At 26.6% G+C, this 20,084-nt stretch overlaps 1 protein-coding gene across 1 annotated transcript in view; it reads left to right on the forward strand.

Moving 5' to 3' along the window:
- LOC111626371 (polyribonucleotide nucleotidyltransferase 1, mitochondrial-like) overlaps positions 1-20,084 on the forward strand; it is a 73,393-nt gene that overhangs the window by 18,234 nt on the left and 35,075 nt on the right. Inside the window, exons 5-13 of the mRNA XM_023369717.1 lie at positions 475-538; positions 876-1,037; positions 4,351-4,537; positions 7,024-7,075; positions 7,150-7,207; positions 17,581-17,650; positions 17,708-17,770; positions 18,558-18,660; positions 19,460-19,530. Of these exons, the coding sequence (XP_023225485.1) occupies positions 475-538; positions 876-1,037; positions 4,351-4,537; positions 7,024-7,075; positions 7,150-7,207; positions 17,581-17,650; positions 17,708-17,770; positions 18,558-18,660; positions 19,460-19,530 (830 nt within the window). The remainder of the gene's footprint in view (positions 1-474; positions 539-875; positions 1,038-4,350; positions 4,538-7,023; positions 7,076-7,149; positions 7,208-17,580; positions 17,651-17,707; positions 17,771-18,557; positions 18,661-19,459; positions 19,531-20,084) is intronic.

The raw sequence follows: 20,084 nt of genomic DNA on the forward strand, positions 1-20,084 counted from the left end.
GTTAGCAGCCTTTTGATATCATTTGTATTAATTTTCTGAACAATGTATCTGACTACAAAATATGGACCTAGCACATAGGAAAAATATATCTGATTATTAGTGTTATTGATTTTAAGACATTCTATTGCAAATTTGTGTAAAATTGAAATTTGTTTTCTTTGTAGGAATCAATTTATGAAACTTAACTGTCTAAAAAAAGAAAGTATATAAAAATTTTAGGAAGATGTTAAATAGTAGACACAATATTTTAAGATATAATTATTGTTTTAACTGAAATAGTAACAAATAATACCATTCAGTTAAAGAAAAACATATCTGTGATTAATAATTTTAAATATTATACGAAGTAACTATGTTTAATATTTATTTTATCTTGTTAGAATTGTTATTTAGTGTTAAAATATTCAGAACAAATTTGTATTAAATTCATAATCTTGTTTATATGATAAAATTAGATTTTTATTTTTTTTTTAGGTGACGTGCAATCTTCTAGCAGTTGATGGATGTAATGATCCTGATGTAGTTAGTATAAATGCAGGTAAAAATTAAAGTTAAGTTAACAAAACTTTATATTATTTGATTATTAAATTTCATTTAAAAAAACTTATGCTTAAGTTATATTAAGGTAGATTATATTTTTGTTATTGGTTTGAATAAATTAAATTTTTTGTGTTTTAATATAAAAATAAATCAGAGTAAATGATTTAATATTAAAAATGCCACTTTTTATCATCTATAAGCAGTTTATTGTAATGAATTCAAGAAATTATAATATTTATTTATTGTGTTATTAGAAAGATATATAAATTGAATAATAAATAAAGAATATCATTTTTATGTAATTATATAAATTATAATAATTTAATATGATGTAGCTTCTGCTGCATTGGCACTTTCTGACATTCCATGGAGAGGTCCCATTGGTGCTGTACGAGTTGGAATGATCAATGATGAAATTATAATCAATCCATCACGTAGAGAAATAACTGAAAGCACATTAAATCTTATAGTAACTGGAGCTGAACATAATCAAGTTGGTAAGAGAAAAATTAGTAATTAAATTTTATTATTATATATCAAAGTAATTTTGATATTTTAGGTTAATTCTAACAAAATACCTACACATGCATGCATCTACACATACATGCGTGCACACACACACGTACACACACATATATAAGTGAAATAATCTGAATAATCTCTTTCACATTTATATATATGTCATATCAAAATAAACAGACTAAAAAACCCAAAGAAATTCAGCAATAAAATACTTTTACTAATGAAACAAACAATACATTTGTTTTATTTAGTTTGTTTAGTTGGTCAAAGCTTCTGCCAAGAACCCATAAATTACAAGGATGTTGAAACCATCTCACATGAATGGAAGTCCTTTTTTGAAATACACTATAAAATTTTTAAATTTTCATTACCAATAAGCATCCATGTGGTGTTGCACTGTATCAACCAATGAAATAGTAGTTCCATCTGTTTAAAATTTATGTTCTCTTTTGTATTCCACATTCAAATGTATTCACAAACTGAAGATGATTGTTTAAAACTGTTGAAAACATTTATTTTGTTTGTTTAGTTAGTAAAAGTATTTCATTGCTGGATATCTTTGGTTTTTGCTGTGTTTATTTTGACATTATTGTGTTCTGTTATATGTGTGGTATCATGTTTATGTATATTTGTTGTAATTTATGATTAAAGTTAAATATATAGAATAAATTCTGTATTATATATTGTTATAAGAGAAAAGTTGCTTGAGTAAGGTTACCAAAATTATTTATTTTTGGCCTACAGTTCAGGTCACCTTCAGCATACATGTAAATTAAAGCAATTGAATGCTTTCATTTTGATATGGGGTTTGTCTATTAATCCTTTTAAATCTTTAGTTATGATTTTTCGTGATGGTGATATACCTGAAGACTCAGATAGATTTTTATATTACTAAGATAAAATTAAATTTAGTTTCAGAAATTAAATATTTAGTGTTGACTAATACTATATCTTTTCATAAACATTTCATGTATTGTTTAAGGAACTCTGATACATTGATTGTTAACGTCCAGTCCCGAGTTAACTCGGGCATGTTACATAGCGTTACAAAAAATGCGGTCCTTTTGGCACCCAAAATTTTTTTTATTTTTTTATTTTTGGAATGTTTTTTGTGTCCAAATTTTTTCAAAAATTTTTACCTGCACAAAAAATTTTTATCGCGATTTTAATTAGCCTTTGATAAGGCTCGATTAAGGCTTAATTGTTTTTTAATGGGATTTTTTATCAAAGTTAATTAATCGTTCTAAAGTTGTAGTGCATGGATTTGACTTTGGTAAAGTTATTTAAAGCTACTTTCTGATGTCTAAAACGACCTCCAATAGTTTTTTAATTTTTTTAATTAATAGATTTTATTATATATAAATTTAATTAATTAGGGGTGGTCGGAAATTGCAATAAAATTTTTAATTTTTTTAAAATATTTAAAAATATAGGTTTAATTAGTATTCACCCTACTTTAAACCCTTGTCCTCCCGAGACATCTATGAGAATGCCCCGGGAAATCTGACTCCAGCTGTTCTCAAGGTCATCCAGCTGTGTAAACAATGACTTGTCAGTGTCAAATTTCACAGAAAGGCGAGACAAAGGAAAATAAAATTTGAAGCTTTTTCTTCAAAATTAATGCATTTCTTTCGTTTTTTTTCAGTTTTAAGTATTTTTTTTATGCTTAATTACATTATAATTAATAACAGGTGGGCGTTAAGAGGTTAATTATGAAAAATAAGAAATTAAGAAACATTCTTATATTTTAAAATTGTTTAATGCAGTGAGTAATATTGAATGCTGTTGAATATTCTTCTCAAATTTGGGCCCTGGAATTTCATGTTAGTACTATAAATTCTCCTGCCAAATATGATGGACTACTTTCTATCAGAAAGTAAATATTGAAGAATTGAGAAGAGTAGATTTCAAGAACTTCAAGAAGAGTAACTAATACTTCTACAAATTCAATAGTTTATACTGATTGTTGGAGTATAATTGAAGCACAACAATACCTTTTAAATAACAAGCTTGTTAGATCATTACTTCCAATCGGATAATAGAACATCACATAGTCACTATAGAAAGATTTTTTTTAAAATTTGTTTTAAAAGTGACATGATGCAGCTATCTTTAAAGTTTAAATTTTAAATCTAATGAAGTAAGTTGAAAATATGCCATTTTCCAAAATATTTAAAAATGCAAATCAAGGGAAATTCTATTGTTAAGCACAAACTAAATGAGGTCACTGATGTCACTGCAACACAAGTGCAATCACCAATCCAAAATTGATAAAACGTTTATTTTGTAGGTAATATTTCCACAAAATAAGTAGCCTATATTTCCATCAGAACATAAAATGAATATAACCAAAATTTCATGTGGATTGGACAAAAAGTTGCAGGAGTTATAAGGTTATAAGGAATTCACACACACACACACACACACACACACGATGGCTTTTATATTATTGTGTTGATATAAAATAAATTTTTGAGAAAATTATTTTCTTTGGAAGATTATATACCTGGAAAATACACTCTGGCTCGAATCTAATAGATATTGTCTTTTTCCATACTTGGTAATTATTTTTATTTGGCATTGTTGATAGATCTGAAATGTTTAAAATGTTAATACAAAAAATGCAAGAGTATCTTAATATGAAAAACAATTGGACAGTTGTTTTATCCATTACTTTGAGCAAGAATGGTTTATCTATTATTCCTTTTCTGGATTATAATGACATCAGTAAATAATCTTTTGTTTTCTTGGTGTTAATTTTATTATATCTTTAATCAGTGGTATTGACAATAAAAATAGGATTATCCATCATAAATTCTATAAAGGGATATTTGGTCTTTTCTGTATTAATGGATATTTGCTTTCCAGTTTACCTTTCAATGTGAAAAGGTGTTTTGCTAAAGAAGTGTTAAGTAAAACATATGTATCATTCAAATAAATTATAAATGATTGCAAGAATGATACATAGTTAAGTTTGTTGTCAAGTTTAATTTGTAATAAACTTGGCAATTTGTAATAAAATGGTTATACTATATTTAAAGGTATTTGGTTATATTTTGTATCATGGCACTCTTTGTAATAAGAGAATTTCTACATTATAAGTAAAGTTTGTTTTCTAATTTCTAATTCATTTCCCATTGAACAAAATATTTTCCTCATTTTATTAAAGTTATAATGAATGAGAGTATAAGTTATATTAATTTTAACATTATTATTTTTTAATGTATTTATTTTTAGTACATATAAAAAAGTTAACAAATTCTTTCATTTTGATAATTAAATTTTCAGTAATGTTGGAAGCTTCAGCTGAGAATATACTTCAACAGGATTTATTAAAAGCTATTAAACAAGGTGTAAAAGAAACTCAACATATTGTAAATGGTATATTACAACTTCAGAAAGAGTATGGCAAAAGTAAAAGAGAAGTTGAGAATTATTTTGTTCCTTTGTCAGAACTTGTTGAGGCAACTAAATCGTATGTAATTTTAAATTTTAATTTTCTCAGTATGAGTTTTAACAATTATAAAAATTTATATATGTAACTCTAATATGATATATGAATTCATTTATAGATGTGTGTAAAAACATTTATTTTAGCACAATATTTTAAATATTCGTAGAATTAATTTTTAAAGCATTTGACCAATGTAATATAATTAATTTCAAGAAATAACAGTATTTACTTCAGCATACTGATGAATAACTGAAAGAAATCTCTCTGGAACAAAATAAATTTTTGAAAGTAAAACTTTAATTTTTCTAAATAATTTAATGAGTCTTACAGATAACTATTGAGTAAAGAAATATTAGATATTATTTAATTGTTTAAATGATTAAAAGAATATTTTATGTTAATCATACTATTTTCCTCCTCTTTTTTATGTTCATTTCTGGTTATTATGAAACTTCAATAAAATTAAAAATAGAACTACAAATATCATAGATCAAAATTTTGAAATAAATGAAATTATTAAACTACTTTTGTTAAATAATTACCACAAAATCACTTTATTGAAACGGCTACATACATTACATAATAGAATACTAAACAAAGTCCAGAACATTATTTCTCCGGCAAAATCCTATAAAGTTCCATATGTCAAAAATTTTTTTGAAAAAAACAAAATAAATTTAAACAGTTTAATATATGTACAGTAATACTTCAGTTTTTGTTGACTACAGTTATTGTTGGTTTCATTTTTCATAGATTTTTTTCTGTGAAAAATTTGTTTTGGATTTTAGTGGTGTGCCCACATGACCTTGCTGCTAATTTTGCGAAAACAAAGGGCAACCCACGTGTTTTCTTGCTCAGTGTGGCATTGTTTCTCATTGTGTGAGCATTACCCTGCATGTCTAGTCAAACAGTTCCATTGCTTTCCTTTCTTTTTAGCTCCATCATGGGACCAAAGAAAGTTTCCAGAGCCAGCAGCTTTTTGAATGCCATGTTAAATGTTCATTTATTCTTAACATTTGTCTTTTATATTCATTTTATATTAATTTCTTACTGTTTTTAGTATAAAATACAATATATATTCTCTATAAAATGTGTTTTTGGTATTATTTTGGAGTGTCTAGAACGAATTAATTGGATTTACATTGATTCATATGGAAATAATTACCTTGATTTTCGTCAGTTTCAGATTTCGCCAATTATTTTGGATGGATTATCAATGAAAATCGAGGTATCACTCTATTGTACCTGTCCACTCAAACACTATCCAAAAAAGAGTAATCAACAATAATACTATTATCAACAGTTTGGAGAAAAACAATGTGGCTTATAAGTTTTCTTGTAGTTGTAACCACATGTTGGTGAAACCAAAAGAAAATTAAAAATACAATTTAAAGAACACATCAATGCTGTAAAATACAATCTAGAAACTCTGCTGTTGCTAAATATTGAGTATACCATAATTGCAATATTAATAAAGATTCATCAAAAATATTAAAAACTGGAAGAAATACTACAAAATGCAAATTATACAAATATTTAGAAATTATCAAAATCCACGATAACAAAAACACGAGTACAACTAGGCCACATCTGGCACCCTTACTTAAACATCTGTAACCAACTAGACTACAGAAAACACTTAAAACACCAACTGTATACCATCCTATGTGTGTTAGCAGTAGAAAACATTGTATGAACTAACATACTGCAAAAAATTTATGTAACCTTTTTGAAAAATAGCTTTTACTTTTGTAACTGTAATCTTGTTTATAACTTTGTATTTGTCTGTTTTCATAGTTTATTTACTTCACATTATTTCATTAAACAATAGTTATAATCTCTGTTGCTACTTGTACTGTAAACAAAATAAAATGTTTGTAAAAAACTCAACAATGAAAACATCACATTTTGGCAACAAATAGAATGGACTATTTAAGTATGTATAAAATATACTTTTAAACTATTTTAATTAATAATCAGAATGTTTTTAACAATAAGTCGCTTGTATTTTAGGCCCAGCAAATTGTAACAAGCATGGCTGAAGATAGACTGTCTGAAATGTTGTTGCAATAAACCTGTGTTCACCTATTTCTGTGTGATTACTCTGACAACAACAATAGTGTGTGATATGTCCTCCACAGAGCCAAAACTTAGTGCTCATAAGCAATATAGCAATATAAGGACAAAAAGCAAATCACCAAACTCGCCAATATATCCAAACAACAAATTTTTATTAAAAACATTTATAAATGAATTCATATCCAAATCATACTTATTTACATTTTCATAAAAATAATTTTGCATGCTTCATATATTTTTTCATAATAATTAGTTTAAATATCCTGTAAAATTGCTATTAATTTCTTTTTTGTTTAATATGTAGTTTTTTCCCAGTAACCATATATATTCAGTATTTTTCTAATATTTTAAATATATTTATTTATAAATTTCTTTTAAAGCACTAATTAATTAATTATGAAAAAATATATAATTTTTCTAATTTATAGATTGTGTGAAATTCGTGTAAAAGAAATATTATCGGATTACTCACTTGATAAAGTAAGGGCAAAATTTGGATCATATTGTTTTTCTTTAAATTTTGGAGTTAGAAAAAAAATATTTTTGATTTTTAGGTATCTAGAGATGTTGCCTTACTTGAAATTAGGCAAGAGGTGGTCGAAAAATTAAAAGGTAATACTTAATCATTTTTTAGCTTATACGCATTCGCTATAAATTTACAAATTAACTATAATTCTTGATAGTTACTTTAACCCCAGCATAACTCTTTTATATCAAATAATGAATAATTCAAAACTGAAAAAGACTATTCCATTGGTGTAGACCAGGGGTCGCCAAAGTGATCTATATTGACTCCTGGGGGTCGATATAACATTATTGGGGGGTCAATGAAAAGACTAAAACTTACAAATTTTGAACCAAATATTGCTAATCTTGCTAAGGATTATCAAGCTTATCCATCTCATTGATTGTCAGTTACATAAATTATTATTAACCACTAGAGTTTCTTTTCTTATGTCTGTAATGAATGACAGTTTCTTTTCTTATGTCTGTAATGAATGTCTGTAAAAAATGACAGTATATTTATGGAAGGAGAAAATTGAAATTATTGATTAGAAAGATTACTAATATTTCTTTAAAAAATATATAAATTTTTTATATGCAAAAATTTATGAATTCCTTGTCTTAAAGAATGAAAACATCTTTAAAAAATTATATAAATTAAAGGAAAAAAATTTGTAATTATGATTTTCCTATATCAGATGTTGGTATGAAAGTGTTCTAAATATTGGTAAAGTATTCTGTAGTCTAAGGATTGATGACCGGATGGATAATTCGGGCATCAGCATACCACTTTAGGTGGAATCTGGATTGAATCCAGGTGAGTAACCCTGGAAATTTTTAGGGAGAGTGTCCCAGATATGTTGGCCCTTTCCTTGCCATCTTGGTCACCTCCTGTTGTGGGTCTGGCCGAATCTATGATGGATATAATTAAAATGGCCCTCTTAGTACCCGCAGGGTGAAAAGAGTAAAAAAAAGAAGTTTAAATTCCAGAAATTGATTAGTCAAATGTTAATTTAGATATTCTACCAAGATAGTTTTGGAATTATACAATACAGATTGTAATTATTCATATTTATATATAGATAATTTTAACAAGAAAAGTATATTACGTGTTGAATTGCTTGAACTTCTTTGTGCAACCTTTTTTTTTTTTAAAAAAAATTTATATTTTGGAATATAAATTTAAGTAAATTATATATATTTGCAACTATTTCAAGTACAGGGTGATTCAAATGTCACAGAAATTTAAAAAAATTAATAACTCACAAACTATTTACAGTAAAATGATGCAGTTTCCACAGAAATGCTTAGAAGGAAGTGTGATTTTTTTTGTGTGTAATAAAAGTTTTAGTACCAAAATAGTTACATTTCTTGCCATAGATGGTGCTTGATAAGATTACATAATTTGTGTAGTTGTTATTAGAGCTTACATTAAAAACATTTTTATTTTTTTATTCTTATTTTAACAAATTTACAAATGCTTTCAGTTTTCTACAGTGCCATCTATGGAAAGAAATGTAACTATTTTAGTACTAAAACTTTTATTAAGCATAAAAAAATCCCACTTTCTTTCTAAGCATTTCTGTGAAAACTGCAGCATCTTACTATAAATAGTTTGTGAGTTATTAATTTTTTAAAATTTCTGTGACTTTTGAATCACCTTGTATATTTTGACAATATATGAAAATGCATATACAGTAGAGCATCGTTTATCTGAATCAATTGGAGATTGGGGTTGTTCGGATAACCGATTATGTACAAAAAATATATATAACCTATCCCATGTTGAAATTTTTCTCTGTTGTGTGTTGCTTTGTATTGAATTTTCATCAATGTGAAGCCTAACATAAATTTTTTAAAATAATTGTGGCTATTGTATCGTTAAAAATTATTTCTTTATTTTGTACAAACAAAATAAATATATTGAAAAATATAAAAACAAAAAAATTATATTTTGGAAGTTAATCTAGTATCAAAAACGTTCAATTCAGCATGACACAATCTGACTGGAATGCTTTTGGTTAACCAACATATCAGTTGATCTGCTTTCAGATAAACGATACTCTACTGTAATTTAGTTAACAACAAGTTGGTATTCTTTCCTGTTTTTCATGATTTCTTTTAATGAATAATGCTATAAAAAAATGTTACAAATACACAAGATTAAAAATAACAGTATCAAAGGAAATATTGCATTTTCATTTCTACAAAAAATGACTATTATAAATGATAATTTATAGAAGTTAGTATATTACAAAGTTGTTAGGATTAAGTTTTGTTTGAGAGAATGAATATATGATGTTTTATTCCATTTGTTTGTTTCTTTTTTTTATTTATTTTTACATATATGTTGTATAAAATCAATGATTCAATAAATATTTTTAAAAATGTAATTATGATAAAAATAGTAATTCTTGCTGCATGGATGATATTCTGGCTGCCTAGCCAATAAGCCAATATATATATCTGGTTGTTTACACAAGTTTCACTGTATATAAAAGGAATGACTTTTTTACATTCAAGTATAGATTGATACCAATTTTTAACTTTCTTAAGACCAGGGTAACGATCTGCCGCACCCCCCTTTGTTATAACAATGTACTTGAGTACCGATTCGTCGTTACCCTTCGAAAAATCGATTTTAATGAAAATTTTTGGCAACAGATGCCACCACTTGACGGTAGTGTGTTGCTTACCATCTGTTTCACATATTTGTGTCCAGGTGGTGTTTTGTCGACTCAAAAATTTTCATTTAGCGATTTTTTTTTTAATTTAAATATTTTTAAATTTATTTTATAGCATATTTACGTAATAATATTACTAAAATACGTTTATTTATGCTATAATAAGTTTATTTAGTTATAATTAAGCAATTTATGATAAATATTTAAATTGTAACTTTTAATTTTAATATTTTATAAATTTTTAATTTTTTATTTTTTAATTTAATTANGTTTGTACAAAATAAAAAAATAATTTTTAACGATACAATAGTCTTCGTTAGGCTTAACATCGACGAAAATTCAACGCAAAGCGACACACAACGGAGAAATTTCAAGATGGGATAAATTAATATATTTTTTCGTACATAATCGGTTATCCAAAATATCGATCTTCCGAAGAACCCCAGTCCCCAATTGATTCGGATAATCGACGCTCTACTGTACCTAAAATTACTTTAACATGGCTATGCAAATATCTTTTAAAAATATTTTCACACCTTGTACATACAGTAGGTACAGTACATTTAAACAAGTAAAATGGCAAGGCCATATTTGGGACAAGACTATGTCTCAAAGACTCACTACTAAGCAGAATCACTTTGACGCTCAAAGCGGGTCTCATTCTCAATCTTCAATCTTCTTTGGTATCACTGGTTTTAAGTGCAATCTTTCAAACTTTGCCAGCCATGACCACAAGGTTGTGCACAATGCATTTTTTTGGTGAAATTAACCTATCCAATTTTGAAATTTCTCAATGTTGCATGTTGCCTGGGTTGAATTTTTGTCAATGCCTAATGAAAATTTTGCGTTTTTGAAAAAAATAATCCTGGCTATTGTATTGTTTCTGGCTATTGTTTGTGCAAAATAAAAAAATAACTTTGGATGATATTAATATATGTATATTAATAAATGTAGAGAAAAACAAATTATATTTCGGAAGTTAGTTTTAATATAAAATTATGACAACTAGCGCCATCTACTTTGAAAAAAGGTGATACTGAAACGAGATATCTCGGGTCGGGTCAGCTGGTCAAGGTCAGCATGTCATGACCAGAGATATGTTGGGAATAATACATAACAGGTAAATGGGTTTTTTTCAAAGACTTGTTTGTCAAAATTCGATTTCTGATTTCAAACTTCCCAATGCCCACGTTTGTCAAAATTCGATTTTGCAATGTTCGCATTTCCAACGAGCAATGCATGTGCAAATCTTGCACTACTGCCTGTTTATAGAGAGTGTCGTCATTTTGAATTTTATTTTGACTCGGTTCTTGGTCCCTTGAATACCTACAAGTCTGGTTTTTTTGTGTGTGCATGATTTGGGCACCTAATACTCTGTGACATATTGCAACTCCTGACATGTACTCTTTCATACCTCTAAGCTCAGCAGGTAGTACAATTTTATAAACAAGACATAGTCTTGTCAAAAAATGTATTCACATAGATGTAAAAAACTTTTTAATTCACATAGATGTAAAAAACTTTTTAATTGAAAATTAATAAAAAAACTTTAAATAAGAACATAAAAAAAAGAAGTCAAAATCAGACTAATTTATTTAGTTTTTAAAAAAACAAGAAGGTAGTCAAAATAATGACAATAATTCCAAAACAATAGTACCATTAATTTCAAACCAGGAAGCTTGTTTAAAACAGAACAATGTTATTTATATGAGGAGGTTGAGTCTGTCTGACAATTTTTATTGATCATCTGGCCAAAAAATATCTGGGACAAACATTGTAAATGAAATTTCTTATTCAGTTCTAATTGATATTTATGGGATATTTTGCTATGCAGAATGTATAACAAATTTGCCACAATTGCCAGCAGGTTTAATAATGTAATTAATATAATAGATCAGGAATGGCCAACTTTTGTGTACATAAGATTTACTTTTTATCTAAAAAATGTGTCGCAATTGACTTGTTGTCATAGGCATAGTCTAAGTGGTGAGGGGAGGTGTAAAATACATACTATGTTTAGATAGGTAAGAAAAACCACAATTTAATTTAAAACATGAAGAAAAGGTACTTACATTTTAAACAGAAGAAAAATTGAAACTCAATATTGTCACTTTCAAGGATAACTACTTCATCCTTCCTCTCTCTACCATGTCCCGACCTACTCTTTCTGTCCCTCTTCCTGCCTTTCTTTTTTTTGGTTTTACAACCCTTTGTCTACATTTCTTATTTCCCTTTTACAACTGTATGCAAATGGATTGCACATGGACTGACAAAACCATATCTGAGGGCGGACGCAGAGGTACGATATCACTACAGTTGCATTTGTGCATTATGTGTTTGGTTACAGGTGTAACATATTAAGTCAAGACATTGCAAGCGATTGACCAAAATTGGCTTTGCAATCGACCGGTTGATTGCGATCAACTTGTTGGCCACCCCTGTAATAGATGATTAAAAAACTGTTTTTAAGAAGTAATTAAACTATTGTTTAATCATTAGTAATGTACCATAATTTCTTTGATGCATTTTTGATTATAATTATTTTCTTTTTGTACTGAATTTCAACTTTCAACTTACAAAAGAATTCTTTTAACAATTTAAGATATTTTGAAAATGGAAGAAATTATATTTAGGAAAATATTTTTAAAAATTAAACGAATTTTAAATCTTGCTACAAATTGAACTCGGGCGGAAATGTACTGTACGGTAATAAATCTTTAACCTGAATGTGTAATGTATACTATTAACCTAATTATTACAACAATACTAAGGTCAGATATATATATATTTTTAGAAGGAGGTTTTTCTTCCTGTAGAAATTGATTGAGCGATGTGAAAAAAAGAAAAAGAGGAAAAAATTCAATTCAGAAATCCAGTTTTGATTCATAAGTAACATTTTGTAACATAAGTTAACTAAATTAGTTAAATGTAATTTAAGACAACAATAACAAAGTCGTTAATATATTAATATATAAATTAGATTATTATCGATCTGGAATATTTAAAAGTAAACATTTTTCTTCTTATAAAAATGTTACGATTAAAATAATTTATAAATTTAATTAGCAGTTATAAATGAAACGAATTAACTAGAATCGTGATCGAGTTTTGTACTAAATTTTAATGTAGAAAGTAAATAATAAAAGTAATAATCTAATACGTTTGCAGCTGCATAAACATGTATACGTTATATTTAATTATTAAGAATATTAAGAGGCGTATGGATTAAAGTAAAGAAGCAATACTTTCGTATCTAAGTCAACTTCTAATCATAAGAAAAGCCTGGAAAAATTTGAAGTCGCTCGCTCTCTCTCTCCCCTTTATAAAATAAAATTTTACCTGTAAAATTATTAAACCGCAAAGTTTATACATAATATTTACTCACTTTTTTTCTTATTATTTACTCCAGTAGATAAAAATTTAATTGATCGATGCTGACTTTTATCACTATTCGGTAGTTGCGTGTATACGCATAAGTAGCGCATATATCTCTCACCTTCTTATTTAAATTAAAAATATCTTATTCCAAAAAATTCCTAGGCAAAAATCAAAGAAAAATTTAGCAAAGTTTTCAAAATACATGACAAGAAGTTTAGATGAATTCAAATTTTATATTATCTACCTGATTAGATGATTTTATTAGACTAATATTTTAGAAAATCTTGTCAACAACACTTCAAAAACTTTCGCTGTTGTGAGTCGTATCGATAATGCTAAATTATTCAAAAAAAATTTATATAGTTATATAAACTTATGATTTAGAAAAAAAAAATTAGCTTGCCGATGATTTAATGTAGGATTTCACGTGTTTATTATAATTATTAATTGCTTATTTATTTATATCTAACTCTAATTATCCACACAAATCAAGAAGTTTTAATAAGGACTTAGTAATACTTGCCTCATAAATAGCTGAATGTCTAATTATTTTGTCGACAATTTAACTTTTAAACTACCAAATTAATCAATTGGCATTTAATTAACTTCCTCCTTAATTTACCTTTTCACTGAAGAAACGTCGAAAGTTTTTATTTACTTTTAAACTACATTTTTTTAATGTTTTTTTTTTCAGTGCGAAGGAATTTTGTTTGTCAAAATTCATTCCTTTCGAGCTAATATTTTAGCACTTTCACTCGAAGCTTCCTTTCCTTTTTTTCTCTAAAAAAAAAACTATTTTTTAATTTGTAACATTTAATTAAATTAATATTAAAAAATTGTTTACATTTTTCTCGGTAGTAATATAATATCTTCTATTCAGTTTATAACTTTTATAGAATTTTAATTCGCTCGAAAATATTTATTCTTTATTTATTTATTTATTAAATAAAAATATTTAAAAAAATAATAGTAAATTAACAGCTAATAAAAGTTGTTTTAAGAGTTCTTAAAATAAAACTTTTGTATCACTTATTTTGCGCTTCATTAATCAAGAAGAATTGAGTGGATTAATATTCGAAAATATAGAAAAAAATTAATTTTATCGACTTTTTATGTATTAAAAAAATAAATAAAATTTACATTATTTACCATTTTTAAAAAGTCAAAGTGTAGGAAATGAAATCAAAAAAGAAAAAAAAAAGTCGAATAAATATACTAAAGTTCTGAGAAAGTAAATAAAAAAAATAAATTTGAAATTGTAAGAAGATTTACATAAATTAATCTTTAATAAATACTTCAAAATGAATCTTTGGTATTTTATAAAGACATAAAAAAGAAACGATATCTTCGATAGAAACATTTATTCCAAGGCCGAAACTAATAACTGACCCACTTTACACAGAATTAGTATAATGGAGACATTATTTAAACTATTGAAAAGAATGTTTTAAAAGAACTCCGACAACAATTCTACATTTAAAAACTATTTTTCTAAATAAGAAATTTTTAAATAAATAAATTCATCCCATACATTTCTACTTTTCGAATATTAATAAAAATATTGTGCGATAGATAAGTTAGAAGTTTATAATGGCTACTTTAATTGTAATTTATAAATTATAAATGTTTGGCAATTTTAAATTAAAAGGAAGATTTTCTAAGAGAATTTCTAATTTGTAATCTTTAGCTGTTAGATAAGTTATAAAGGAATTTAATAATTATTTTCTAACAAAATATAAATGACAAGTTGAAGGAGATTTGTTAGAAAGGAGTGAGATGAGTTTAAAATAATTTTTATACCATTTTTACTTACGAAATACTCTCAATATATTTTTATTGCGTGGTAAAATGGAATTAGAAGAAATTAGTTTGTAATTATGTGCAAGAAAGATTTAAAACGAGTATTTTTATTGGATAGAAAACCAATTGAGCCTGTTGTTAAATTGCTCAATTGGTTAAATTATCGAAGTTACAATTTTCTAAATATTTTACTTCTTCCCATTATTTTGTAGATAATGAGACATCGGATCTTTTTATTTTTATTTATTTATGTATATATTTTANGCTTTTAGTGATAACGAAGAAAACATTATTTAATTTATATTAATATGTATCACTTAAATATCTTTATTAAAATTTACTTATCTTAATTATGAAAATATAATAGCATGTTTTTTAATTTTTGGAACCTAACCTCCTTTTCGTACTAGTTCTTTGTTTCGCATAACACGGCAATTTTTTGGAACGTAACTACCGTGTTATACGGGGGTTACCTGTAATTTATATACAGTAATTAAATATTCAATAATAAACAATAAAAAATAATAAATATAATTAATATAATTTTATTAAAATATTTTAAACTTTCCACTTAATGAAGAGAATTGATATTGTAAATTATCTTTAATTATAATTTTCTCTGTAATAATTTTATTCAAGAAATCCTAATTAGATAAATAATTCAAATAAATTATTTGAAATATAGCACTATGAAAGTACAGTAATACCTTGACTTATGCAAACCCGGAGTTATGAGATTTTCAAATCTTGTCGATTCGTCTTTTGTTTGAGCATTACAGAACTCTTGATTACTCACTCCCCCCCACACTGTTGTTTAGCTTACATGTTCAGACGTGTTGCGTGGAATGGACATATAGCTAGAATTTATTTTGTGTTATTTATTTCTGTGTTTGTTTTATCTACGGAGACTTGAGAGACTCTACTATGTCATCCAAACGAAGTAGAACTGATTCTTATGCATCAAACAAGAAAAGAAAAACTTTATCTTTGGAATGTAAAGTTAACATTATTAAAGACTTCAATACAAAAATGAAAATTTGTGAATTGGCAATGAAGTTTGATCTACTGGAATTGACGGTCAGAACAATTATAAAAGGTAAAGAAAAAATTCTTGAAGCTGTGAAAAATGCTCAATCTTTAAATTCAAGCATCATTCGTAAACGTCACTGTATTTCTGCTTCTAACACAATGAAGTGCTATAAATTAAGACACTTGGCAGGTTTCCTCAACTTTATTTAGTTGATACATGTGAAAAAAATTACACGTTTTGGGCTCTTAAGCCCTTCTTCAGCCAACTAAAACATAAAAAGGGATATAACACATACATATAAAAAATACAGAAGTTTTGTAGAATTTTTTTAAAAATTATTGTGATTTAAACATACCTATGCATACAAGTTTTATAAATTGAAGTGACAGCTTACTCTTGATATTTTTTCAGTGACATCAGCTTATTCTCAATATTTTTTCAACCAACTAAAATATTAGGAGAGTATACGACATATATATACAAAAATATACATAATTTTATAAAATTATCTTGATTTAAAGCATATCTTGAGTATGACTGTTGTTAAAGTCGTACACAATTGATCATACTTTCCACTTATAAACCAGTTTTGTAAAATCCTTGATTTAAAACATACTTTGGACTCAACAATTATCAAATGGTATACAATTGATTATGCTTTCCACTCATAAATCAATTTTGCAAACCCGCCTTACAAAATCTTTACTTCCTTTGATACGCATTGACAATATAGTACGAATTTACATATCTGACGTCTATTATATTTTTACAGTGTATATGATTGTTGATTTATTTAACATTTTAATATTTAATATTATAAATTATTATATGAACTAATAATAATACGATATCTTGAAGTTGGTAAACATGATTAACATTTAATATAAATTTACATATTATTTGACACCTATTACAATATTACAGTTTTTGTTATTGTTGATTTATTTAACAGTTCAATATTTATTATTATAAATTAGCACATTGATCACAATAATAATACAGTGATCACAATATCAAATATTGATATTGTGATCACTGTATTATTAATCACAAAATCAAATATTGATCACAATAATTGAATCTAGTGGATACAATTAATATAAAATTTTTAACCAGTTTTCGTTTATAGAGATACTAGGATTTTTATTTATATTATTTTGATTTTTTATTATTTCTATACTTTCTTTAAATTTTCTTTTATATGTATCTTTTTCTCTGTGTAAAATTTCTATATTATTTTTGTCTATATTACAATTATTTAAAAAGCAGTGTTCATGAAAAGCAGAATTTAGTCTATGATATTTCAAATCGGCTATATGTTCTTTCAATCTTACTTTAACTTTACGTTTAGTTTCACCTATATAAAATTTTTTTATCTTCACATGTGCACGGAATCTTATAGACTACATTTTTACTTTCTTCTTTCTTTATTATATTTGTTTTGTTAACTTGTTTTGCACTTAATCTGGAGAGTAGCTTACCATATGTTGGTACTAATTTTACATTAATTTTTTTGACTTCTTTATTGAGTTCTTCGTTTAAGCCTTTTATGTATGGGAAATGAATGCATTTTATTTCTGTTTGTTTAGGATCTATTCTTATTGCTTTATCTGTTTTTTTAGCTATTTCTGTTTCCCAAATACTAAGAATTCTGTTTGGGTATCCTGAAAGTATAAATTTTTTTCTTTAATGTATTTAAATGTTCAATTTGCTTAGTTTTTATACTAGTTCTATTTTTGATCTTAGTGTATTCCATGATCCTATGTCTGTAATAACAGGGTAAATTTACAATTTGTTTCATCTTTTAGTATAATATTTTAATATACAGGTAACCCCCATATAACACGGCACTTCTATAGCACGGATTCACTCTAACATGGTTCGAGAATTGGTACCACCCCTGTATAACACGGTACTATTATAGCATGGTTTCACTCTGACACGGTTTGAGAATTGGGTAAAACCCTCCTACAACATGAAATGTAATAAATTTTTACATACTTAAGTAATAATAGTTCATGAAAATAATAATTTTCATGAACTGACAGGAGCTTGAATACAATAGTATCAAAGATTGTTAGTTTTGTCATCTTAGGCTGCTCAAAAAAGAAACAGTATTATATAACACAATATCAGTCCTCCAAAATTTCGCACTAAAAATTCTGTACCTCCTATTAAATTTAGTGGGAATCCAACACTGCAATACTGATTACCTGTCAAGGCAATGCACTTGGATATTTTGATCAGTAATCAAACTTGTGTTTTGCTGCATCATCAACAGTTGATTCTATGCAGTCAAATTTATTTGTTATTGAATTCACCTTGCTTTTAATAATACAGTGGTCTTCTTAATTTATTCACATAATTTTACATTTATCTTTATAATGTTATAAAAGCAATTGTGCAATTGTTTTAATAATAAAAATTTAATTAATAATAATAATTAATAATTTTATTCATTTATTTAATATTTTGAATAATTGAATTTCAACTAAATTGATTTCACTTCAATAAAAACCAAATATAGTTTATATGAGATCTTATGAATTATTTATTTATCATGAAGATGTGATGGCAGAGAACTGACTGACATCAGAGATATATCATGTTCAGTGGATTTATTTAGGCCTCTTCATGGCTCAGCTCTTTTCCAAAGAGGACAGACACAGGTTAGTTAATTAAAATTTTAAAATATAATTTTATGCAATTACTGTGTTATATAAATTGAATACTCTTTCATTTGAAAAGGGAAATTAATAACTATAAATGTACAATGATGGTGATAGTTGTTTCTTTAATATGGATCATGAAAATGACTGACAAAGATTACAGTTTCTTTAAACAATCGCAATCATAATAATTATTAATTAATAATTCTATATCACTATATTCCAAGCATTTTATGAAGTTAATATTAATCAGTTTCTACTAATTTTATAAAAATACCAATAAAATCAAAACTCCAGCAAAATTTGTGATAATTTAATTTAACAAACAAATGTTTTTGATAGCTTTAAGCTATTGTCATCAGGTTGAGAGCACTTTTTGAAAATATAAAAAGATTCGAACGATGATTTTTAGATATTGAGAAAGTGCAGGTGATTGATTGTTGGCATAGTAGAATGGTGAGACTTGGTGGATGGTGTTACTGTCCTTGAAATTGGTGGCAATATTTTTCTTACAAATTTTGTATATCTTCACTAATTTAAGATGTTTAAATGATGGGAGTTTTTTGGTTGGATGTAGAAGTTGGGCCTTGTGCAGATGTGCTTAGATCTGTATCCAACCAGAAAGCTTCCATCACAAAATTACTGGGCTCTCCCACCACGACCAGGTGGTGACCACGGGAGAATTATCATCATCATCATCATCATCATCATCATCATCATCAATTATCTTGATTATATTGTAAGAATAATAAACTGTAGATGAGTGATAATAATAATGAATTTTTTAAAACTATTATAGGTTTTATGTACAGTGGCATTTGATTCACTGGATTCTTCATTCAGAGCTGATCCTATGTCTGTAATAACAGGGTAAATTTACAATTTGTTTCATCTTTTAGTATAATATTTTAATATACAGGTAACCCCCATATAACACGGCACTTCTATAGCACGGATTCACTCTAACATGGTTCGAGAATTGGTACCACCCCTGTATAACACGGTACTGTTATAGCATGGTTTCACTCTGACACGGTTTGAGAATTGGGTAAAACCCTCCTACAACATGAAATGTAATAAATTTTTACATACTTAAGTAATAATAGTTCATGAAAATTATTATTTTCATGAACTGTTAGTACTTAAGTATGTAAATTTTCTTTTCTTGCCTTCTGTCCATACACATGGTCCTTCTTGAAACTTGTTTCAATGTTGCCAGATCTCGACGCTTCTGCTTCTGATGTTGCCAGATGTTTTTCCCTTATTTTATACTTGCTTTATTCTTCATAAGTGCTTAGCACCATATGAGGAAATTTATAAAGATCTTTTAACTAGAAGCAAGCAATCTAAAATTACATACATTTTGCAAAAGGTAAAGCATGGATCTGAAGATAATGCAGAAAAATGCTCAGAGGATAAGGATA

The sequence above is a fragment of the Centruroides sculpturatus genome, unplaced genomic scaffold, assembly GCF_000671375.1.
Source record: "Centruroides sculpturatus isolate CEXI.00-Female unplaced genomic scaffold, Cexi_2.0 scaffold26, whole genome shotgun sequence".
In the NCBI taxonomy this organism is placed as follows: domain Eukaryota; kingdom Metazoa; phylum Arthropoda; class Arachnida; order Scorpiones; family Buthidae; genus Centruroides; species Centruroides sculpturatus.